The 25,438-nt window shown below is 35.7% G+C and overlaps 2 protein-coding genes across 2 annotated transcripts; both read right to left on the reverse strand.

Annotated features, from left to right (window-relative positions):
- Nucleotides 1-6,210: 6,210 nt before the first annotated feature.
- On the reverse strand, nt 6,211-7,534 carry LOC114191638 (E3 ubiquitin-protein ligase SGR9, amyloplastic). Its single transcript, XM_028080936.1, has one exon. The coding sequence runs from the start codon at nt 7,425-7,427 to the stop codon at nt 6,627-6,629; it is 801 nt and encodes a 266-aa protein (XP_027936737.1). The 5' UTR covers nt 7,428-7,534; the 3' UTR covers nt 6,211-6,626.
- A 458-nt stretch (nt 7,535-7,992) lies between these two features.
- LOC114191636 (pentatricopeptide repeat-containing protein At2g37310) lies at nt 7,993-12,106 on the reverse strand. Its single transcript, XM_028080935.1, has 2 exons — nt 9,499-12,106; nt 7,993-9,332 (listed from the first exon to the last, which is right to left on the reverse strand). Exon 1 carries the CDS (start codon nt 11,655-11,657, stop codon nt 9,741-9,743), a length of 1,917 nt encoding a protein of 638 aa, XP_027936736.1. The 5' UTR covers nt 11,658-12,106; the 3' UTR covers nt 7,993-9,332; nt 9,499-9,740.
- Between the last annotated feature and the right edge of the window lie 13,332 nt (nt 12,107-25,438).

A 25,438-nucleotide genomic window follows, 5' to 3' on the forward strand; every position in this document is an offset into this window, starting at 1 on the left:
TCACTTTAATGCCTAAAAATGTATCAACTCACATGAACTTTAGAATCCCTAACAATAATTCACTGATCTAGTGGAACAAAAAGTGTCATAATAGAAATTTATTTGACCAAAAGTTTAAAACTAAGTGACAACGAATGAGAATATTATCCCTCAAGACTTATTATAATCATTTCCTTTTCAAAGTAGATTGTTCATCTGTTGTAAGAATTGATAAAAGAATAATATAAATAATAAAAAATAGGCCAACCAAAACAAGTATTTCTGACTTTAATTTTTTTTCTATTTAGATTATTCTTTCAGTAAAAAAAGAAAGGTAATTGATCAATTGTATATAAAGGTGTAACACTGATTTCATTCGGCAAGTCGTTCTGTCTAAAGTTTATTCTAAAAAAAACATAGAATACCAATTTGAATCGAAGGTGTAGATAAAACTAATCACTTTTCTTTCAAGCATTGATTACTTTTTCTTTCAACACGTGTGAAAAAAATTTGTAATTCCTAGTTAAAGTGAACGACTATCATAACATATTAATTGTATGGAATGCACAGATTTTACTTCCATTTAGGAATTAGAAATTAATTCAATTATTTAGAATGAGTATACATCAAATGAACTAAAAACAATGTTCGATCATAATAAGAAATGTGAACAAAACAATGTATGACTAAACATCTAAATCAAAATAAATGGAATAAAGGTTGGTTTCATATATTTTCTGACCTGAAGATCCCCAATTGCTATTTCATTAAAATCTTATGGGTTTGGAAATGTGAGCCATTAGCATCCCAGACTGTAAACAAATACATGGACTTTGAGCCATGAGGTACAAATACAAAAACAATTATTCATTTTCTAGGTTAAAATGAAGTGGGCAGCAGGGAAATGAGACCATTAAGTACGGGATTTCTCAAACCAGTTTGCTGATTTCCATTTTGATGGTCAGCCTTTTTCTATTGCTTTGACACATCAAACACTAACTAGTTCAGTGGTCAAACAGTTTCAAACTAGTTTGAAACCAAAGCATCACAAAGCCTACCATATCCTATATGAAATAACATCGAAGGATAATTAGGTGTATATGTGTGTTTGAAATCACACTCACTAACTAACTAGTTTTTAGCTAAAATTTTGGTATTCAATTCAATCAGAATGGTAACAACCAAAATCCAAAAATCCTAGCATTCTTTTCAACCAGAACGGTAACAATTCTATAAAATTTGACTACTGAGAGATAAAAAAATAATAATAATATATACACACGTATACTTTTCAAAAATCAAGATTATCAATACCAGAAATCAAAATTGAACCAAATAATATTGAAAAGAATAGTAACTATATCAAACAACAGAATAAGAGAAAAATATAATAAACAGAAAATTTTCTCCTAAAGTGTGAGGAGTAACTTCTACCATAAATTATACTTAAAGAACTCTTTCATTTTAATCACAACTACACCTAATAATGGTTAAGGTTAGGGTGGAAAAAATATGGAAAATCAATAGAATAACAAGTTTCAAACCTATAAATCAAAGTATGATTGGAAAATACTCCTACCGTTTTACTAAGAAGAAGAAAGACCATATTGCTTCAAGAAAAAAGGAGACCGAAAAAGAGATCAAAATTATATTGATAATTGTATGAAATCTAAAAACGAATATTGTAAATGAAATTTGGGAGCGAGAATAAAGAAGCAAACGAAGAAGACGAGAACAACCCTGAAAATTAAAAACTAGAGAGAACAAAGATCAGAAGAAAAGAAGAATGAAAATTGCCAAAAGAGGAAAACATGAAAAAAATTACAAACCACTGAATTGTTGTGCAATAAGTACTCTACAACCAATTTGAATTTTGGTTTGATATTGTTTGCAACATTGAGCGATATGAAATCTCATTCCCTCGTCGAAATTCCCAAACCTATTTGAAAGACATTCCATAAGTAAAGTCACTCGAGTAACCTCACACCTAATAATTAAAATAAAAAAATTTAACTAATGTAAAATTTGCGACGGGTAAAATAATTGACAGAAACATTCTTATTTTATAGCGGTTTAATATAAATGCTAAAATTACACCGCTAATAAAAAATAAATTTTTTGTAGTGCTTGAGCTTCAAACACGCAGCGTGAACAATGACATGCATTATGAAATCAAAGAGACGAAATTAAACTGAAACAAAAATGAAAGCATGGAGATGAAATCGAAATTGCGATTATGAAATTGAAAGCAACGAGAACGAGGTTTATTACCTAATTTCAGGAAGAACGTTGAAATTGAAAGTACCAACGCCTTCCTTCTAGGGCACGAGCGAGATCAGCACCTTGAGCGAACGCAGTTTACCTTGATCGAAATTGAGAGAGTGAACGCAGAAAGATGAAATCAGAGACATGAATGAGAGGTACGCATTTTCCCATGAGCAAACACTAATAAGCACGAACCTGATTATCCGTCTTCTCAACACACCAATAAAGAAAAAGAGAAAAAGTAAAAGTCCCTGGCCAAATTAAAAATTTTAAAAGTTGCAAAGAAAATAAAATAAGATAGATAATAATTTGTATGGGGTTTCATAAAAAAACTTATGTTACTTACCGAGGGTCTCTAAAACCTCTACAATGTCTACTTTTTACTAGTTTTTACTAGGGGTTATTATAACCTATGCTATTAAACCCCTACTAAAAATATATATTTTTGTAGTGATTGTTATGTATATTTTGAGTTATAGATGTACATGTTATGTAAATTAACCTTGATTTGGTAGTTATATTCATTCCTCTGATTTAAATCAACTAACTCCAAGCTTGGCTGGGGGGATGCTCGCTTAAAGCGATATTCTAGCTCGATTGGGATCAGATAGTAACCTGACTAAAAAATACTAGAATCTTACAATTCTAACTCAATTGAGAATAAACATGTAACTTGGCTAAAAAATACTATAGATGATGATTCCAGCTCGATCAAAAGATGACATATAACCTAACTAAAAAGTACTACACACGATGATTCCAACTTGGTTGGGAGTAGACATGTAACCTAACTAAAAAATATTAAACATGACGATTCTAGCTTGGTTTGGAGAAGGCATGTAACCTAATTAAAAAATACTACAAACTATGATTCCAGCTCGGTTGGGAACAGGCATGTAACCTGACTAAAAAATACTACAAACTATGATTCCAGCTCGTGTGGGAACATGCATGTAACCTGACTAAATATACTACAGACTATAATTCGAGCTTGGTTGGGAATAGGCATGTAACCTGACTAAATATACTACAGATTATGATTTGAGCTCAGCTAGGAGCAAGAATGTAATGTGACTGATTTCAACTTGGCTTGGAGCCATTGTTCTTACAAATTTGTTATGTTCATATTATAATCACATTCATACGTTGAGTGTTCACTGATTAGCCTAGCATATTTGATTTATTTATTTACTTTTTACCCTTGGATGAATGCAAAGTTATATTGACCATTTGTAAAATTAAGAGGTTTGATTTGTCGTTAAAAAGATTGCTAAGATCATATTATTATTCGGCCTTGATAGAAATCAAAGTGCTGAAGGCTCACAGTTAAGCACTAAGGGGCTCATAGTTAAGCATTGAGGGCTCATAATTAGTTTAACTAGTTCAATTATTCAATTACTTTCTTTATTTATCAAAAAGCCTTAATGAAGAATGATAAGTCGAAAGATAGTCAAGCTTTATTCTTGACTTATAAGATATATTGTAAGTTTGTATTTGATTTTACTATTTTATTTTGTTGAAACATCACATGCATATGATAAGTAAGTTTTCACACCTAGTTATTCATTGGGAGTTGATGAAGGTCGTTGATTTAACATAAGAGTAAAGATCACGGATTATAAACTTGTTATTTATATAAACTTGTCATTTGTATTATTTTTTCTTGTCTTTGAGTGTTCATGAATTGCCAATTTCACAACGTAAAACAAAAGGAACTCAAAGCTCGATTTGGGGGGGTAGGGACGCCCATTTAAAGCAACTAACTCAGCTTGGCTGAGAGCTTACCTAAAGAGTTAGTTTAAATCAAGCCTGGTCTGATTGGGAGCTGTTTACTAGTCAACTAAAACAAAACCAAAAAGTTATTTATTTTGCAGATGAAGTAAATCAGACCATAAATTAATAGGTGGCTAAAGAAGATGCCAAATTTAACAAAAAAAAAAAAAAGAGAAACTTACCTAAAGATGGTGTGAGAAAAAGTAAAGTCATAGAGTGGAAACTAAAACAAATTTGCGCAAAAATATGATGTCAAATTTAAAAACTAACCAGACAAGAGAATTAGTTAAAACAAATCAAGTGAAATTTGACAAAAAGAAAAAGTATTTAATATTAAATTTAGCAAACTTTTTTAACCTTTACATCTCATAGACTTTGGCTCTAAAACTGGAATTGTGTACCGTTCCGAACATTAAATTATTTTATTGGAAAGTTAAATGATTTATTATAAAAAAATTCAATTACTTATTACAACTAATATATTATGATTTTTTTACATGAATCATTTATTTTTTTCAATCACTTCTAAACTCTTTCGGGTTCATTTTCAAAAAATATTTAATTATAATTTAAATTAGTATATGTAAGTTTTTAATAAATATTTTATTAACTATTTTATTAATTATTATTAATATAATTATTCTTATTTTAATTCAAAAATAATATATAAAATTAATAATCTTGTATATATTATAAATTAATTTTTATTATTAACTATTAAATTTTATTATAAAAAATGTTTAATTACTCGGATGATACCCATTTTGATAGGGTTATATGTGGTTGCCTGCGGGTGCGGTTAAAAAAGTTAATTGCGTCTCCACTTTTAAAAAGTATCTCAATTAGATCCCTTTCAGAAAAAAAAAATAATTAACATTATTAACAGCACGCCACATGTCAGTCTCTGGTTTTTTGATTTAATTTTTCTTTGTAAATTTTTTTTGTTACCACTTGTCAAGTCCTTGTATTGACATGTGACAATGTCAGTGACACATGACAATGTTAGTGTCATGTGGCAGGATGATGTTACATGTGCCAAATGTTATTGTACTGATTTTAATTTAGTATCCACATATATCTCATTGTTTCAATTTAGTCCCCACTTTTGTATTTTTTGTTCAATTTTATCCCAATTATTTTAGTAATTGAAGTATATTTTTTAATCCATTTTTTATAAGATTAAAACTAATTAAATATAAATATTTTTAAGTACTGATATTTATATTAAAATTTAGTGGTATAAAAAATGTTATACTAATAGAACAATATAGTCACCCACTTTTTTTCTCAAAATAGAACAATATTGTCTCTCTCCAATTCTAGACCAAATTTATTATATGTATAAATGTTATACTAATATTTTTTTATTAAAAATAACTTCTTAACATCTTGCATTATTGTATATTATTAACCCATATTTGTTAATGTATTTTTTGACTTCTAAATTTTAATATAAACTTAATTTTGTAAAAATATTTATACCTAATTAGTTTTAATCTTATAAAAAATGGATTATAAAAATATATGTTAAATATAAAAAAATTGAGACAAAATTGAATCAAAAATACAAAAGTGCGGACTAAATTAAAATAATGAGTTATATATGAAGATTAAATTAAAATTAATACAATAACATTTGCTATACGTGATATTATCCTGTCACGTGACACTGACATTGTCATGTGTCACACCACACGTAACAAAAAAAATTATAAAAAAAAATAGAAAATAGCATGTAACGTATTGTTAACAACATTAATTATTTTTTTTAAATCTAATTAAGACACTTTTCAAGAGTGAAAACATAATTCCCATGTTTTTAACTGTGCATATCAAATTGATATACTCTTACAAAATGATACATAATTAAACCTATAAAAAGAAAAAAAAAAAAAAACTCTTCATTGCACGTGTATAAATACTAGTGATTCTACATTATATTATTATATTGAAATAGCTATGGATAGAATGTTTGCCACTTCAAAATGAGTGAAACAATTATGAGGCTTGTGGCAAATTAGCATTTAATGCAAATCAAGTGGCAACTGCAATAAACAATGAGGAACACATTCTGAAACTAAAAGCTATTTAACAGTTTATAAAATATTAATATTTTAATATTCTTACTTGATTCACCTCCCAATGTTGAATATTTTAAAATAAAAATATTCTTTTATAAGTATTAAACAGGTGTGGAGATAAAAATGTGATGTTTATTTATCATCACCCTTCATCTATGACTGATTCTATGGACATATATCTATCCGAGTCTTACACTGTCTTTACATTGACGATTGTTACATCCAGAACCTCACACTTGTACGTTTTATCTATCTATCATCTATTCATTTGGCCACACAATCAAACACTTCGCCCTCTACCACATGAGTCCCTCTCTAAATTAAAAACATCAAAATCAAAGTCCTCACAATAAAATCACCAAATAACAAACCCCAAACTGTGGACCCACCTACCTAGGTAAGAAACTAAAAAATAACAGTGCAACATTAATCAACATTAAGTAAGATGTTTCTACCCCGTGAACCTCTCTGCCCAGATTCTGTAACCATTTGATGTTTTTCTTGTTGCAACGGTTAAGGAAGTAGTAGCTACGAATCTTTTGCAGCCGTTTTAACCAAGATTTCCCACAGCCGTTGGATCTCTCCGAAGACATCATCGGACGGTAACCGAAATCTGCAGCAAGGACACGTGTTCCTCTTCCCAAGCCAGGGTAAGATACACACCCAATGAAACAAGTGCTGACATGGCAACTCGCATACGTCTCTCCCTATTGTCATCTCCTCTCTGCATATCGCACACTCTATCCCACCGGTCCTCACCTCCACCGATGGCAGCGCCACCACCGCCGTAGCCGATGCAGCCACCTCCCCCGATTCCTTTCCTCCGCCGCAGTCCAGTGCACCGACGAGTCTCCAGCACCGCGTCACGGTCTCAACGAAGGGAATCAGCACCGTGCATGACCCAAAGGGTGCAAAGGAAAGAGTCAACAATGAATCGGAGAAGATGGTGCTGAGGTTGACCCTCCATTGGGAAAAGGGTGCCTCGAGGGCATGTGGATTGTGGTTGTGCGTTTCGCAGAGGAGGAGGAGGAGGAGCGCAGCGTCGAGGTCGCGCTGCCTCGTGGTTGTGGACGGCGGCGGGGAGGTGGCGGTGAGGAGGTGGAGAGAGGAGAGAAGGTGGCGGGCGATGAGGAGCGTCTTCTGGGGGAGGGAGAGGTTGTGGAGGTGGTGGAGGGTTAGAGAGAAGAGCGTTGGGGAAGAAAGGAGGAAGGCGAGGCGGCGATGGTGGTGGAGCGTAGTGGATAGAATGGAGTGCGTGAGATCTGAGAATTGGGAAGGGGTGAGGGTGGAGAGTGCCGCCATGATGATAGATGTTGATGTTTCTTCCATTGTGGGATCATGTGCTTTTGGACTTTGCTTTTCAGACCATGGAGGAGGAAGAAGAATGTGGCTTTTTATGTACGTGGATGAGTGTGTTGGGAGTTTCCGATTATTACTAAAATAAATACACAACTAGGTCTTGCACTCTTGATTGTATTGACCAATGTGTCCTCCGTTTCTGTTTCCGATTATTATCTTCTATGTCGGTTGTCCCTTATATTTTTGGGAAGATATGATTGGAAACGTCACTGCTTGACCTTTCACTTCATCATTCGGTATGTATAAGTATGACAATCATTTCTGTAACTTTGCAGGAGGTAATAATCATTCTAGTTCTAAACAGTTTAATGGTATTATTGTCAGGTTATATATTAAATTAAAGTAATAAATACACGGATCAGTAGAATGAAATATACATCGAAGAGATTTTCATTAGTAATTAATAACAATACATACCATTTGATACTCTTTGACTTGGTCATTAATGTTCTGAACATCAATAATCTTTCATATCGCAGTCATATTCAAATATGTAGTGAATGGAGAATGTAAAACTTACAGTTAAAAACAATTTAAACACATTAAAATCTGTTCAATAGTTGAAAAATATTTTTCTTCTAAACTTCAAATCAATCTGTCCTGAATGTTGGCAGTAACAGGTTGTGGATTTTATTTAGTTATTGAAGGCAGTAGAAAATCCGGGAGGGTTATGTTGAATGTGGAATAAATAAAGGTGGTGTGACCTGTGGTCATGGTGACCTAATGGTTTGTCCACACGTTAAATGTCCAGAGCAAGCACGTTTCTTACTCTAGTGCTTTTCGTTTTCTCTTTCAGATGTTTTCTCCCGACCGATTTTGCTAGGGTCAACAAAACAAGCAGAAGAGGAAGTTCCTTCATGGCCCATGCGCATGGCTCGCTCCTCTTGTCACTAAACCAAATTTACAAAAAGCATACAATAATGCATTTCCGCTGTAGTTGGGCATCTTCATTATCTTCATTATATCATCCTTTGTTTTCATGCGCGATCTAATTTCTCAAAGCTCCGGTGTCTCTACCTACCATCGTAGAAACCTTGCAAATTGTTTTCGTGGGGCGAATATGGAAGCGATAAAGTATTTACTGGGATCGTGGGCATTCTGCACAAAATATTAAAATATAAAGCCTCGTAGCCATTAGCCCATTGTCTATTATTGAGAAAGAGGGCACAATGTTGGGAACCCAGGCTATGATTAAAGGAAAGGATATTTAACAGATCTTGGATGCTTTATTAGCAAGAAAAGAGACACGAATGGGGTAAAGATGTGAAAAGGAACAGGGGGTGCAAGACAAGCCCCACAAAATAAGCCTATACAAATGAAACAATTATGCTTCCTGAGTTAAATTCCAACTGGCAGCGTCAAAATCAATGTTAAATGCATTCCCCCAAGTCTCATCTCACCAATTTGGCGATCTCCCAAAAATCTTCTGGCCATTTTCAACAGAAAGTGTCCCTTTGTTAGCTTTACACAAAATATTAGGTCCCCATCTCCGTGTCTACTTAAATATCATACATTTTAATGAGAAAAAAAAGAAATTCGTCCTGAAATTTGGGATTCTTAGTCGCATAACATGACCACAGTGTGGGTTTCTTTTACAATTAAATCAATATATGATATCATCATATCACAATACACTCCCCTTTTTACCTTCCCTTTTGCTTCTCACCTTCACCTTCTTCACCTTGGTGCCAGCTCAATTTTTCCCAAGACCCATTTCAGTAATGTGTTTCCTTTAGCCTAAACAAAGTATTTTACGACAAGGAAGCTCCTTTGCCCATAAACATAATGTCTGGAACTAGGACAAAAGTTATTGCTGCCAGCCAGAATATAACTTTTTAGCTTAATCGCAGAATTGTGTCACAAGTGACAACCTACCTGGATGCAAATCAGAGTAGCTTTATCAATTAAAGCAATCTTAACTGAACCCACACAAAGCAGGCAAGGGTAAAATCTCAGTCCTTCACCACCCAAAAGAAATTATTAATCAGCAAGAATAAATTTAGTATACACAGTAAAGCTTGATAAAAAGGGCAGTTCATACCTAACCTAGTGCACCCAGTAAAGCATCATATTTTGGCTGAGTATTTTGATAAATGTGTTATCTAGTTTCAGCATCTCAGAAGTTGAGTGACCTCTTTTTCTCTGGCTATACTAGAGGTGAATGACCATATTTCAGTATAAGTTACCTCATCCAGTTATTAACTTAAAATTCTCGTAGTCTAACTCTTCCTGTAAAACATATCCTTCTTCCCTCATCAAACCAAGCAACCCTTCCAGCAACGCCTAAATTTCATCAGATCTACCAATGGACACATCCTTGGCAATGAAACTCAGTAACCCTCCACTCGTTTCAATCCAGCTACTTCCACGGACCTTCTGTAACCCAATTTCTTTCATTCTTTCCCTAACCTCCCTAGCTTGTTCCCATTTCCCAGCATTTGATAATAAATTGGCCATAATCATGTAATTCCCAGTATTTTCAGGCTCGATCTCAAACAAATGATCACAAGCAAACTTTCCCATTTCAACGTCACCATAAACCGAAGCCCCATGCAGCAGAGCACCCCAAACTTTAGCACTTGGTTTAATTGGCATTTCAGAAATGAACAGTTTTGCTTCTGAGAGTTTTCCAGCTCGACTAAGAACACCCACCATGCACGCATAGTGCTCTACCAAGGGTTGAAAGCCACACTGTGAAGGCATCGAATTAAAGATATCCCAAGCTTCATCGACCAATCCGGAATGAGCACAAGCTGTCAATACAGAAGTTAACGTCACCGGATCAGGTTGAATTCCTTTATCTAGCATCTGAGTATACAGACCAAGTGCCAAACTAGCATCACCATGAGCAGCGTAAGCAGATATAATCGATGTCCAAATAACCAAGCTCCTATTCGGGGAAAGATCAAAAACCCTTTTTGCCCCATGAATATACCCGAGCTTCGCATAAGCATCAATAATGGAGGTTGCCACATATACATTTTGCTCATAACCTCTCCTTATAGCATAACCATGAACCTCTTTCCCTCCTCGCAGGTTTGAGAAATACGAAAAAGAAGGAAGAACACTAGCAAGTGTGACAGCATTGGGACACAAACCAGAACCCTGCATATCCCGTAACAAATCAAATAACCCTTCAAACTCTTCATTCTGAACCATACCAGAAATCACAGCATTCGACATATTCAATCCAGGGTTCTCCACGCGTCGAAAAATATTCATGGCTTCTTCCACAAACCCGTAATCCATGTACCCTGAAATAATTGCCCCATAAGTAACCTCATCCTTCTCCCGCATTTCTTCAAACAACTTCCGCGCATACTCCAAATGACCACACTTAGCATACATAGCGACCACAGCATTGGAAAGCGAAATATCCATCTCAATTCCATTCTCCTCCAAGAAACGGTGTACCTCAATTCCAAACGCAAGATCCATGGACTGTCCACATGCCTGCATCATGCTCATCGCCGTAACCACATTGGGTGCGACTCCAGAAGAAGTCAACATCTCCATGTACAACCTCTTACACTCGTCGTAGTACCTCCTCTGAGAATACCCACCAATCATCGCGTTCCACGTCACGGTGTCTCTGTTGGACATTCCGTCGAACACCTTCCGCGCAAGACAAACCTCGTCGCACCTGCAGTAACACGTTATCAACGCGTTGAGAATAAAAATATCCGAGTCAAACCAGCGACGAAGAACGAAACAGTGAACCTCTTTCGCCAATTTGGGGCTACAAAACGACGACGGAATCGTCTTCAAAATGCAGGATATGGTGAACTTATCGGGGGAGGAGTTGGCGTTTGAGGAGGAGGTGAGCGATACAAATAGATTAAGCGCGTCGCGGAACATTGCGTTGAAGGAGTAGCCAAGGAGCATGGCGTTCCATGTGAAGGTGTTTCTGCGGGGAGTCGCGTCGAACACCTTGCGCGCTTCGCGCGCGTGGTCGCACTTGGAGTATAAGAGGATGAGTTTCGACGCGAGGAAGTTATCGGGTTTGACGGAGAGAAGGATGAGGCGAGCATGGAGCTGCCTCCCCTGGCGGAGGAGGCGGTGGTCAGAGCAGTACTGAATGGCGGAGCCATAGGCGGAGAAGTCGACGCCGGGGCGGGAGAGCCGCTGCCTGAGGTTGCCGGTTACGGCGGACTGTGTTTGAAATTGAAGGGTCGGAGCCAGCAGGCTACGGATCCTCATTCATTGATTTATCTACGCACTTGCTAAATTCAAATTTTTCACCCGTTTCTCCGTATTCAACAACATAAAGTATAATTTGGGTTAGGTCTTAGGCCCAATTTATTTTTAAGGGCTTTTAACATCCATGAGTCACTTTTTGGCAGTTCCTTTTGTACCTCTATTATATTTCAACCTGCAGCCCATAAAGTTGTAAAATGATATATTTGTTCTTATCTTCTTTACTTCGTCTTCTTCCTTCACTCGCACCCTTCTCTGTCCCGCACTCATCTTCTTCTTGCAAGAGTCTTACTGACTTCTCCCTTATTCATCTTCCTCTTCCAACATCGGTCTTATATCTCTCTCTTCCACACTTCTCTTCTTCTACCCACACCAATTCTCCACCTCTCTCCGCACTCTTCATCTTCATTATGTTGAGAAATATAGTTCGGATTGTGCAATATGTTCTTATAGAGTCGAAGTAATATTTTGCAAAGGCTTTTAAGCACTCCAAATCCTTTGTCTTACTAGGTACTCATCCTCCTTTAAACACTCGTCTCTATTTAATTAAACGAGAATTGTGTCTGCAGAAAACACTCCAATACTTAAGTTAATTAGTCGCCTCAGCAAGTAATTAGTATAGTAATTAATGAAAAACGTAATCAATTTATCTTGAGCCATGTGTTATTTATGATAATATTTATGAGTCTTACCTAGATGGGCCTAAGCTAGGAGCCTTAACTACTTCTAGATGGTTGACAACTTCAACTAAATTAACGCTACTCTTGTTTATACGATTTGAGGGGCCAGTACATATCGGCTTAGTGGACCAACAAGTACCTGGCCAAGGGAAATGGTTGTTGAATCTTGGGAATGGGTTATAAGTTGGACTAAATGAGTTGTTATGTACCTGACCGAGAATCTTTGTCAAGGTCGGGGACTAGGTTTGAGCTAGACTAAATGAGCTTATACGTATCTGGCCTAGAGTTTATGTCGAGGTCGGTTACTATTTAGCCTTGATTAGCACATCAGCCTCCAGTCTTCAATATGGGTCATACTGAAGGCTAAAAGAGATTTAGATTTCTGTTGAGGTCGGGGACTATTCGGCTTTGATCAATACATTATCCCATAGTCTTAAGTATAAGTCATGGTGAAGACTATAAGAGATTATGCAGTGTTGGAAGGGTACATACTGGTTCTCGGACCTCGACAATATGAGTTTTGTTGAGTTGGGTAGTAGGCCTTTTGTCCTTGGTCATCTGAGTGTTTGTAAAGAAAATTTATACTTTTTTGGGTTTGTACTCCTATAGGTATAGTAGCCCCCACCCTCAAGAAGTGTAACGACAAAGAGGTTTTAATGATGAAATGATTTATTTGACATGGTGGTGAGTGAAGGGGAAGGGGTGTGAAGATGAAGAGATGTTGTTGGTGGTGTCATAAGAAACAAGTTGAGAAGATGTAGAGTCTTTACCTACCCTTAGCCCTTGGATTTGCAAAGATCTGATGGTTGGACTGAGGGGGCGGGAAGATGAAAGGTCTCCAAATTATTCTACAAAAAGGAGCTTCATTATGACATTTTCCTATCAAGTGTTTGTGAGTTGCGTCTACTGCCGATATATCTATAAGAAGAGTGTTTTGTAAGTGCCGCCTACTGGAAGGTATGTCTCATAGTGGTTTGAATATGGGATTAGGGGAGGGGTCAAGTAGTAGGAGTAATTGGTGATCCTTATCATAAAATGGTTCGACATCTAGAGCAATTGAGGTAGTTATAGAGACTATAACCAACACCAAAGAGGACCTAGTCGAAGAGCCTGCCAAGATCGGGTTGCCTCGCAAGGATGGGTATGAATGGGTAGATCCTCTAGTGAGAGGTCATTTTTCGTTGTATAGGTGTGAGAGGATATTGAATTCTTGGTTAGATAGTATATAATTTTGATAGGGTCCCAAGATATTGTGCAGAGAAGGTTAACGTCGTGGATAATGTCTGTCATGGCCTAAGAAAAATAATTATTATTACAAGAATGGTAGTTGGAGTGAGAAATGTTATTTAAATTAATAAATAAATAATTCAACTGAAGTGATATGTAGCACAATTGGTTAAAGCTTTGTCATGGGTTGGTGGTCAAGGTTTGATTCTTGATGTGTGTATTTGGTGTCTTTATATTTAAATAATATTTTTATATATTTATTTTTGAGGTGTTGAGTATGCTTTGATGTAATTTGTATTTTATAAATTATTCATAATACAATTGGCATGCTTATAATTTTATTTTTTTCGAATGCATTAAAGGTGTGGGTGTTATTGTATGTTGTTGTGTGTATGGTTGATAAGAAAGATCTGGTAGTTTATATGGTTTGGAGTGTTGGGTTGGAACTTAGAGGTGGTGAGTTTAAACCTTGGCTAAAGCAAAAAAGGGTAGAAGTACTTGCTTTCTTTTTTTGTAGTTTTATGGAATGGAGGAATTGTGAAATACATCTTTGGGTTACATTTTGGTGTAAAGGGTGTTAAACCATTTTCTTGATATTACATGATTATGTATACAAAAATGATTGTGTGTATAGAAATGATTGTAAATTGATTTATGGAATGAAGGAATTGAGGAATGCATCTTTGGCTTACGTTTTTTTGTGTAAAGGGTGTTAAGCCTCATTATTAGATTGTTGTGTATGGAGAATTGGTTGCATTTAAAAATATGAAATTATAAAGTGGTAATTTCGTTCTTAGGATGGAATATGATAACAAGTTTCTTGGTTGAATTCATGGTAGTAGTGTGAAATGTATCGTTTAGGATTAAGTATGGAGTAAGGAAAGATATTTTTGTGTCTATGATTGCTGTCATTTTTTTTTTTTGTGGTGAATATGAGATGAGATGGATGGAAATTTTGTTTTGATGGTGGGGTTAAGATGTTAAATTCAGTTACTTTAATTTTTGGTTTGGATGAATCAATGGGGGGAAATTAGGGATTTTGATCTTCATCTTATTACCATGTGAATTTATTTTAGGTTAGAACAATGTTGTAAATGGAACTTGTTTTCCTTTAGAGTGTTAATTATGGTTGAACTAAGCATGATTTGATAATAGGTTTTTGGATATGGCTATGGAATTTTGTGAAGTGTGAGGTGTTTGGAGGTAAGCTGATTGAAAATTCCGTTTAAAGTAATTGATGGATTGAATTTGTCATTTAGAAAAGTAAAGGTGAAATGTTATATGGAATAAAATTGTTTTTTGTTGTTGTTCTTAAGCATATGGAAAATCCATGGTGTAATAGCAATTGGAGATGTTTCCTTGTGATGATGAAATTATGGTTTGTGTTGGAGTAGTATGATTTGGTTAATTTTTGGGTATTGCATAAAGTTAGTGGAGTGAGTATGATACCAATGTGTACTGTTAGTTTAGGTTCAAGTGCAGTAAAATTTATTGTGTTTATTAAGAATTCATGAGTTGTGTGAATGCTTGGGTGAATTTTAGTTCTATGTTTTCCCTTTGCATCTTCGAAGCCAAATTCACAGGTTGTGGGAAAATCCACTGGTCACATGTGGAACTCATTATTTTTACTCTTGCATCTTCGAAGCCAAACCCACAGGTTGTGGGAAAATCCACTGATCACTTGTGGAACTCGCTATTTTTACTCTTGTATGTTCGAAGTCAAATCCACGGGTTGTGGAAAAATCCATTGGTTACCTTTGGAACTTGATAATTTACATTCTATATATTTTAGAGCCAAATCTAGAGGTTGTGGAAGAATCAACAAGTCGTTTTTAGAACTTGCTAGTTCGTATTTTATTTTTTGGAGCTAAATCCACATGTTGTGGAAAAATTCACTAGTCACCTGTGGAACTTTTTGTTTTGTTGTTGTGGTTTTTTTTAAATATGGTGTTGTTGTTGATTAAAAATGTTGTTGATTTTGTATTATTTGGTGCATAATTTTTGGGTGAGTTGTATGTTAAAATCCTTAAGAGTAAGGAAATGATGCTTGGGTTATAATGTGATGATGATGCATGGTTTATCTTTTGATGATGTGACATGATAAGATATAATTGCATGATGAATTTAAGTATGTTTGATCTTATGATGAGATTTTGTATGTATGTGTATACATATGTGATGGAACAGTATGAATTCTCTGATAATTGTAAAGCCTAGATGGTTCTTTCACCTAGAGGGATTTGTTGAGTTAGGGTAAAAATGTTTCTTTTAGCCATAAGTCTTTGGCATGAGTTGAGCAAAAGTGCTATTACCTAAGGCTTTGTCGAGCAAGTAGAGTTGTTGCTTGTAAGTCTATGGAAAGTAGGGGAAAGCCCTTTCTAAGAGGCGTTGTCACGTAGGAAAGGTAGAGTGGTGGTGATAATGTAGATTTTGTAAGACCTGCAAAATTTAATTAATTAATTAAATGATTAATTAATAAATGCGGGTAGTAGAAGCCTTTATGGCATTAAATTTTGATTGGTATGACGTGGAAGAGTACTAGCTCAAATTGTTGAGAGTACTTAATTATGTGAGAGGACTTGGGTTTGAGCCCTATGTATGTCAATTGTGTGTTATTTAGTTATTATTGTTTTGATAATATGTTTAACCATGTTTCTTATGATATAATGCTTGAAGTGTATTAGTTAGCAAGAAACATGAATTGGATTGATGGTTTAGCATTGACTTGGCATTAGAATGGTGATGGGTTTAAACCTTGGAGAACCCAAATTAAAACCTTATTTTTTTGGTATTTTTGGCTTTGATTTGAATATGAAAGGTTGAGGGAAAACCCTAGTAGTATGGTAGCCGAGAGGTGGCTGGAAAATAGCCATAATGAGTTGGTAAATGTCATCAACAACTAATTAAAACTTAATTTTCGTTCTAGGTAATTAACCTAGTTTTTAGGCACCCTTTAAAAAGCAAAAGTGGGTTAATAGAGAGGGTTTTGCAAGGCTGGAAAATATACTCAGAAAGAGAGCACGAAATTTGAGACTTTGTGAGGTTTGAGTGAGATTCTTGGGGGCTGAATTGAGAGGAGGCTAAGGAGGCACTTAGTGTAGGGAGAACTTTGAATTGTTAAAGCTTTAAGCGAAGGAAAACCAGGTTAGGGGAGTTTTACTCGTTATTGATTATGTGAGTGAATAATTGCATGATGTGTAGTATGAAATGTATGATTATAATCTGTTTATGCTTGAATTGTGACGTTTCTGGAAAATTTCCAGAAACTGCTTGGCGGGCTATGCATAGCCGCTAGACGACTCATCTTGGTTTGGAGATTATGGGTTCCTGAGGAAGGAATCGCCTGGCGGTACATCCCTAACCGCCAAGCGATGCATGAGGGTTTTACCATTTCTGAGTTTCTGGATGATGGGTCTAGCAGTATTTGACTGAACCGGCAGGCGACACGAGTTAAATGATTCATTTTTAGTGTTTTATGGGTTCTGGGTTACTTTTGATCGGAGGGAAGGTTAACTAGAGTTCTTCAAGGATAGTATTGATGTTAAATTGTTGGTATAACCTTGTAATCAATGTCGTAATCAAATGGAACAGTGACGAAGTGTTTTAGAGTTGAACAATTAGGGATTTGATGTCGCGAGTATTGCTAGCGAATGAAATGCTTTTGAATATTATTAATTGATGTGTGTATAGACTTAGAAATATTATGATTATAAGTGAGTTTGCGCGAGAGGTAAAGGAGATTAATCTGGAATGAAAAACTGGAAAAGGGTGGAGTTTGCAGATGCAGAAATTATGGAAAATTGCCAGAATTATTCGTGCCGCCTGGCGGCATGGGGCTTGTCGTCAGGCGCCAGTGTAGTGGCAGTGCTGCTGCGTGGTTGTGATGACAGGCGCTGGGTTGGGTTCTGTTACAATTTTAGTTGGGATTAGTTGATTGAATTCTGTGATATCAGGGGAAATTTGATGAGGGAGTTCGTGGGCACGAATTTAAGAGGTTGGGATTACCTTAGGATGTAATGATATTAGCTATTATAGGTCTTGCTTATATCAATTATGGCAGAGTAGGAATTATGGACTTGGATAAGTTGGGTGCAAGGGGTTTAGAGACTTGACCTCTTGTTATGAATGGGAGTTTAACTCAAAGCTAACACTAGAAAAGGGAATGAGTTGAGAATGGCTGTAATGACTAGAATTAAGTTAAGGAATAAGCACTGGGAGTGCATTGTGGTGTGGTAGTGTTGAATAAGGTTAAATTTGAGAAAACCAAGTTGCACCCTTATATGGTTGAATTTAGATGAAAGTAGGGAATTGGATAGTAAGTTAGCCACTGGAAAGGCAATTCCATAAATTGGGGAAGATAGCGTAAGTCGTTATGCTTGGGTGAGTAGTTTAATCTGTGTAGGGTTGTAAAGAAAACAGAATTGTGCCTGTACTGATATAGCGCCTGGCGGTGGTGTTAGACCGCCAGGCGATAGCAACAGCGTCAGTGGGGTCTGGTATGAACTCCGCTTGGCGGTGAAGGTGGATCCGCCAGGCGGTTGCGATGGAATCAGTGAGGTTTTAGCGTGGATGCGCTTGGCGGTGTGAACTGTCCCGCCAGGCGGTGTCTTCATTTGTTGGTGGTTGTGAGGCGCTTGGCGCCTAGCGATACGTGTCCCCCGCCAGGCAGCCTGGAAGCTGATAGCGCCTAGCGGTACGTGTCCCCCGCTAGGTGATTTGGCTGCTGTAAGTCCTAGTTGTTGGACTTTTTAAGCGTGATCTACAAGGCTTTTGATGATCCTTCAAAGGTAAGATTGCTGGGTTCCTTGAGTTGAGCTCGGAACGTATCCCTTGAGTTGAACTCGGGATAGGGGTTAAGCATGTAGCATTCCTCGAGTTGAGCTCGGAATGGCATCCCTCAAGTTGAGCTCGGGATGGTGGATGAACATGAGGAACCCTTGAGTTGAGCTCGGGTTGGCGAGTGTTGCCGGTGTGAGTGTGCTGGTTGTGGCCAGTACATATGGGCCAGATAGATTACCCTCCTCAGTAATTAGCTAACGAGTTTGGTAGTCTTGGGACAATACGACTTATGTTCGTATTTGGGAACTCCACCTGGCGTTACGATGTATGATCCGTAACAATGGTTTCCCGCACGTGCTCTATCGGTTGTGGCCGATAGGTTTGGCAGCAAATTACCTTGGGATGGGTAATTACTAAAAGAGGTAGAACACGAATGATCTGGTTGTGGCTAGGTGATATGGAATAAAGTGAGAGATTTTATTTAGATGTTTGCATAAAATTTATAAATGACTACATCTATGTATATCAATATGTTTGTGTGTTGTTTTATTAAGCTCACCCTATTTGCTTGTGTTTGGCGAGGATCGTGTGCGCGATACACGTGAGCATAGGATGTTGATGCAGGTGGTGCCGGTGATGCTTAGACACGGCGCGGGGATAGCATGGGAGTCTTTATGTTATTTATATTTTGGAAATAAAGTGTAAACTTTTATGAGATAGTTTTGGATTATTCCACTTTTGTAATTGTGGATGTTAGTTTTATCCCTTGAATTTATATAAGTTTAAATTTACCGCACTTTTGGGAAATGATATTTATTCGTAAAAGCGACGTCTTTATGACTTTATTATTTTATTTACTTTAAAGCCATAATATCCTGACGAGATGTTACAGATTTTTACCATTATCTTGGTTATCTTTTGCTAACAAAATCAACTCCTCTTAAGCTTTTTACCCACTTAATCCTCATTTTTACTTTGTTTTTGTGAATAAATACAATATGGGTTACATAGATCTAATTATACCATAATCCCCATTTTTGTGACCAATTTAATGATAGGAAGTTTTTGTCTCAAGCCAAAGCAGTTGTCAACCGGAGAAGAAAGAAGAAAAAAAGCCAAAATTGAAGATATGAACATAGCAGTTCAAGGCTGAGTACCAAAATTCAAGGTTGAGCCCTATTCCTCTCTCATTTTCCAGCGCTCAACGTTAGAATTCAAGGCTGAGTGCCATTCTTCTCGCATTTTTGGGTGCTGAGCGTTGATTGACTCGCATTTTTTGGACGCTGAGCGGTGTGGGGACGACGCTGAGCGACACTTATGCTGATGTGGCAATTTTAACCTATTTCTTCTGGTTTGCTCAGTGGGAATACATCTTTGGCAGTTTGGGACGCGGTTTTTCACTCTTGGAGAGCTTGGAGGTGTGCTAGGGATTGTGGGAACTATCCCTTCCTCCTCCTTGTATCTTCATCTTCTTCTATTTGCAAGCTTCAGCTCTCCATGACAATGGAGAGCTAAACCCATTTTTGCTGGGGTTAGATGTAGCCACTGCACTCTTATGTAATTGCAATGTTTTGATTATATATATATATATATATATATATATATATATATATATATATATATATATATATATGTATATATATATGCCTCTTTCATTAATTGATAGTCTTCTTGTTTTTTCACTTAATGCTTGCATTGATTTGATCATCCATTGCATGATATTTGGTTCATTGGGTGTGGAAATATCTTTTGGAACCTTGAATTGGAACAAGAAAACCCAATGAAACTTTTATCTAGGAATGGGACTTGACCTATTGGTTCTCTTAAACCCTAGTGCATAATGCGGATTTGCTTATTAAGAGTTCAAGGGATTGACTCTTAATAAGGAAATTTAGGCTCATTCCACTAAGGAATTAGGGTTTGAGTAGATTTGTGGGTTAACATTAGCATATTAATGTAGAAGATGTAAAATTGTAGTTGCATGAGAGCATAGTTAGTGAATTCTAACCCCGACAATATCAATTTATATCATTTCTAATCTTTTCCATTCACTAAGTGCCTCTAACTTCCAAAGTTTAATTTTAATCATTTATGCAAAATTAAATTTCTTACATGAAACTCAAAATATGGATTCATTCTTTAGTTTAAATTAGTCACTAATTACACAATTATTTAGTATACACGAGTCTCTTGGGAAACGATATCTCAGTCTTACCGATTACTACTTGTGCGACTTGGTACACTTGCCAAAGTCTTAGCAGGTGGGTTATGAGAGAATTTCATACCATTGGATATTACATGGTCATATTATGTTGATGATTGCATGTTTTTAGTGTGGAAACATGTGATGGGTGGTTATCTTGGTTGAGTTATGCGTATGTTGGGTTAATGCACAGTGAGTTATATGTGGGTAAAATACTGTTGTATAAGGTTTTAATTGGTTAGCTCACCCTTGATTTGGTTTGTTGTATATGTGTGTGCGATGATCGTATAATGTGTGTGTTATACGAGAGCAGATGTGGATGCATATGCTATTGGAAAAGCATAGTTATGAGGAGCTCATGGGAAAGCTTTTTGAGATTTTTTATGAAAAGCATTTAAAAGTGTTTACTTTTGAATAAGGCAAATGTAGTAGTTTGATTGAGTTTTGAACTTGATATAACTTGTAATGAGTTTTGGTTTTAACGACTTAAATTGGTTTGACGAATTCACCTTGGGTGTTCTTCGTTGTCGCAACCGAAATCGCGACGGGACGACGAACCAAAAAATAAAATTTGAAAAAATAAAGAGTTTTGGAGTCGTCGTCATAGTTTATTTTGGAAAACTAAAGAAAAACCAAAAAAAAGATAAAACAAGGTATGCGAAAAACCAGATTTTGGGTCAGGGAGTCGGTTACGCGAAGGGAAGGTATTAACACCCCACAACGCCCGTCCTAAGACGGTACCTTTAATTAAATGTGCAAAAGTTATGTGGTTTTTCAAAATATTTATTTTTCCCAAAAAATAATAATAAATGAATTTACAAAAGAAACAAAAATATTTTTTTTGGTTTTGTGGGCCCGATAAGGATTAATCCTCGCTCCTACGTATCTCCATTTATAATGGAAAATCAGGGTTACGTAGTTCTTTTTGATAAAGCTATTTGGAAAAATATTTGAAAAATGATTTATTTATTTTTAATAATTTTGAAAACATTTTCATTCAAATTTTTAGTATTATTTTATTATTGGTGTCATGCGACGCGAGCGGCCAGACCAACAATGAAAATAAATTCTTTTTTTTAATCTTTTTAATCTTTTACAATTTTTTATATTTTTTTAAAGTTATTTAAAAGTGGATGTGGGTGTCACTACGACGTGAGCAACCAGATAGATATTAAAAAGTAATCAAACAAAGCTATTTTTTTATTCTTAGATTGGTATATATTTTTTAGAAAAAAAAGAACAAAAGTCTAAAATGGGTGTCATGCAACGCTAGCGGTCGAGCAGACACCAAAGAAATAGGAAATATTTTTTATGATTTAAACAAATTAATGAAAATTAAAAAAAAATCAAAAGAAAAAGAAACTAATAATGACGTACCTTCTGCCTTTTCTTTTTTTCTTGTCTCCTTTTATAACATTTTTGTGTTTTTTTTAAGATAGATAAAAATGAGATGCATCCGTGTGGGTGGTAATGAGAGAGAAAAAGAGAGTATAGAGAATCTTCTTATCTTTTTTTTTTACCTCCTTCAATATGTTTTTTTTAAGGAGAGATGAAAGAGGAGGTGTGTATGTGGGAGTGGTGATGTGAAAGAATTAGAGAAGTGTAGAGAATTTTTTTTCGGTCCTAACAGAGCGCATATTTATACATGCACCTTGCAATATCAATGCAATCTCAGCCTTAATTGTAATGAACAATATAAGGAAGGAATTGGTCATGATAGCAACACATTATAGAGATCAAATCATAGCAAATCAGAGCACAAAATCAATCAAAATCAGTAATATCGATTCTAACCGTTAACAAAATCAATCCCAATTAGTAATATTGATTCTAATTATATGAAGAGATATTGCTTTTAATTATTAGAATTATATCACTAATTTCTCTATCAGAACAAAGGTAAAAGATATGTTGAGCTGTTGGGCTCATGAAGAGGGATGTGATAACAAATTAGGCTCTTCTTCCTTTTTTTCCTTTTTTTTTATCTCTCTTTTTTTTCTTTTTTTTTCTAAAATTAAAGTTTGAAAATCTTTGAAGAAAATTTTGTTTCACATTTTTTTATTTTCCATTAACTAAAAAAATGTTTTTTTCAAAATAAATTTATTCACCCGGACGAAATTGGGTGTTGACATTCGTGTTTTAAGTGTTGTGTCAACACAACTACATCTAAGTATTTGGGGTTACTTCCTGGATCATTTGGGAGGTTGAAGTGAGATCTTACATATAGTGGAGTTCATGTATAATAATAGTTATCACTCTAGCATTGGAATAGCACCATATGAAGCTTTGTGATAAAACTTCTTGGACGGTGGTGAAGATGAAGAAGCTCCATACGTCACAACGGAATGGAATGGAAACAAGCTTGAAGGCTCTTGCGGTAGTGGTGTGGAGTGGTGAATGGTAGAAGTTTAGGAATAGAAGACTATCATAGAGGAAGGTGGCTAGAGGAAACTAAGTAGAATCCTAGTCGTGACTCTCTCATAAAAAGTGTACATTTTCTATGACTCTTGGAATTATGACACTAGAATACCTGTCATAGTAAGCTCGTTTTACCTATCATTATAAGCCCATTTTCCAGTAGTGAAAATAATTGACTTCTCGATGAATTCAGTCCAAGGAAGGATTGGATTCGGTGGTTATTCCTGAGATTCGAGCAACCATGACTGTACAAGGGGGAAAATCATGTGTATAAAAGGGGGTCTTCTTATTAAAGAAGGATCATCTGGTTTTATACTACTTTAACATAGAAGAGAGTGGTATCTGTATGAGTATCTACCCTCGTTAATCATCCGAGCATACCGAGGCCTACATCCTCGGTGTCACCCTGCTCAGACTTGGCGAGAACAATAGTATCATATTTTGTCAGTTGAGTGTCAATCAAATGTGAAATAAAATTATTGACCCAAATGATAATTTTAGATAAAGCCGTCAAAACGGGTTATAACCCGTGAGCCAACCCGGCCCACCACAGGTTCGAGCCGAGTTGGGTTAAAAAAATTAAAATTTTTCGTACAGGCCAAAAATGAACCCGGTCCACTAAGAACCCGGCTCACCCGGGTTGAACCCGTGGTGAGCCGGGTTGGCTCACCAACCCACCCAATTATAAATATTAAATTATTTAATTTAAATTACATTAAAAAATAAAAATAGAAACCCTAAAAACCTAAATGTGTCTCCTTTCAAACGAAAGTTTCTCTCTTTTTCTCCTTCTTCACAACTTCTGCTCTCAGTCTCCACCCGACAACGCGATCACTTCTCTGACTAACAATTGTGCTCCTACGCAGCACAGGCTTCGAAGACAACGGCGCTGTGTTGTTTCCCATCCGAATGAGCTCCTCCTCCTTCGCAGTCAGGTGTGATAAGGAATACTAGGATTTACTTTTTTTAAGCTTGTGTTATTGTAGCTTTGGTTTGATTTTACAGTTGTTGTTTGTTATTCTATCTCAGTTGCTTTTATTTTGTATTAAAAGAGAAGGTTGAGATTGTAGAAGAAAGCATATTCGGTGGCTGCAATAGTTTAAATAGCTTCAGTAGAATAAGCTAAATAACAGTAACTTTGGGAAGATTTATGGGAAGTCATATGTGGTTCGGTGGTATGTGGGATTAGGAAGATTTATGACAGTAGCTTTGGTCCTAAATGACAGGACGCAACATTTCCTTCCGCTTCCCTATTTTCCCTTTATAATTGTTAAAATTAATGTTTTGTTTTAAAAAAGTTTATCTAGTTGTTGTTGATTGAAAAGAGATTGAGGTTTTTTTAACTGTATAGCCTTGCTACTTTGATCACTTTTATCAGCAGAAGGTTTTGCTCACATTTGACTCCTAAACTGAGGGAAAGGTATGTCAGAAGATAAACTAGTGCTAGATTAAAAGGTTAATGAAATATTGATATACATGCATGAATGCTTTGTTCTTAAATGTGCATGCATAGAATTAGTTGGGATGTGTTTGTTTGACATGGAATTTATCCTTTCTCACTAGCCAAAATAATAATTGCATAATCATATGGTTCACTTTAATTTTCTTTGAATTTGCGACATAAATATATCATTCTATATGTGTCCAAAACTAAATTAATTAGCTTGCCACGTTGTTTTGTGCACGTATATCCAAATCATTTTGGAAGACTTTATTTAGCATATATCATCCTAAAAAACATTGTTTTTATGAATTGTGAGTAAGCCATCATGGCCAATTTTGTTTGATTTCCTTGCCTATACGTTGACACTTTTGTTGGCAAGCTTCGAGATTTTTCTAAGTGTTTAAATTGTAGTAATTTTTCAAGAGGAGTATTTAGTATATGTTGTTCACTTGCCTAGTAAAGTATTTAGTATATATTTCAAGTCCAATAAAGTAGTGGTTTGATGATGCATAATCATTCCCCACCCACTGATAATATGAAAACAGGGATGCCATTTGCCCTTTGGCTCCATTGTGAGTCAAATCTTTTACTTCAGTTCCCAACGTGTAGAAACTATGTACCTATCTTATTATATTCTTGTCCCACCGCCATCACTGCCTATGCTTATAAAAATTTCAAATATGTATTCTAGAGTGCAGATTGTTGTTGAAGAGTTGTTGATACAAGAGGTGCATTCCAAAGTTATTGATACTTGTCACAGAGAGTTTTTTCTTTGTTAAATATTACTATATTAGTTCATACTTCATAGAGTATTTATCAATTCTTTTAGACTTGAATGAATGATTGATGATATTATATCGTGTTATTATTACAAAACAAAATGAATTCTGAAACCGTAGATGATCAATGTGTTCATGATAATTTGAATAATTTTTTGCCACCAAGTGTAGAAGAGATTGAGAATGAGGATAAGGATTGTGATAGAGAAAGTAAGAGACCTAGGGTAGGTACTTCTAAAGTTTGGGATCATTTT

This window comes from Vigna unguiculata, chromosome 7 (assembly GCF_004118075.2).
Source record: "Vigna unguiculata cultivar IT97K-499-35 chromosome 7, ASM411807v1, whole genome shotgun sequence".
NCBI lineage: Eukaryota > Viridiplantae > Streptophyta > Magnoliopsida > Fabales > Fabaceae > Vigna > Vigna unguiculata.

Excerpts from the sequence above, each read along its gene's own strand:
- LOC114191638 (XM_028080936.1), bottom strand. The coding sequence starts at position 7,427 with ATGGAAGAAACATCAACATCTATCATCATGGCGGCACTCTCCACCCTC.
- LOC114191636 (XM_028080935.1), bottom strand. The coding sequence starts at position 11,657 with ATGAGGATCCGTAGCCTGCTGGCTCCGACCCTTCAATTTCAAACACAG.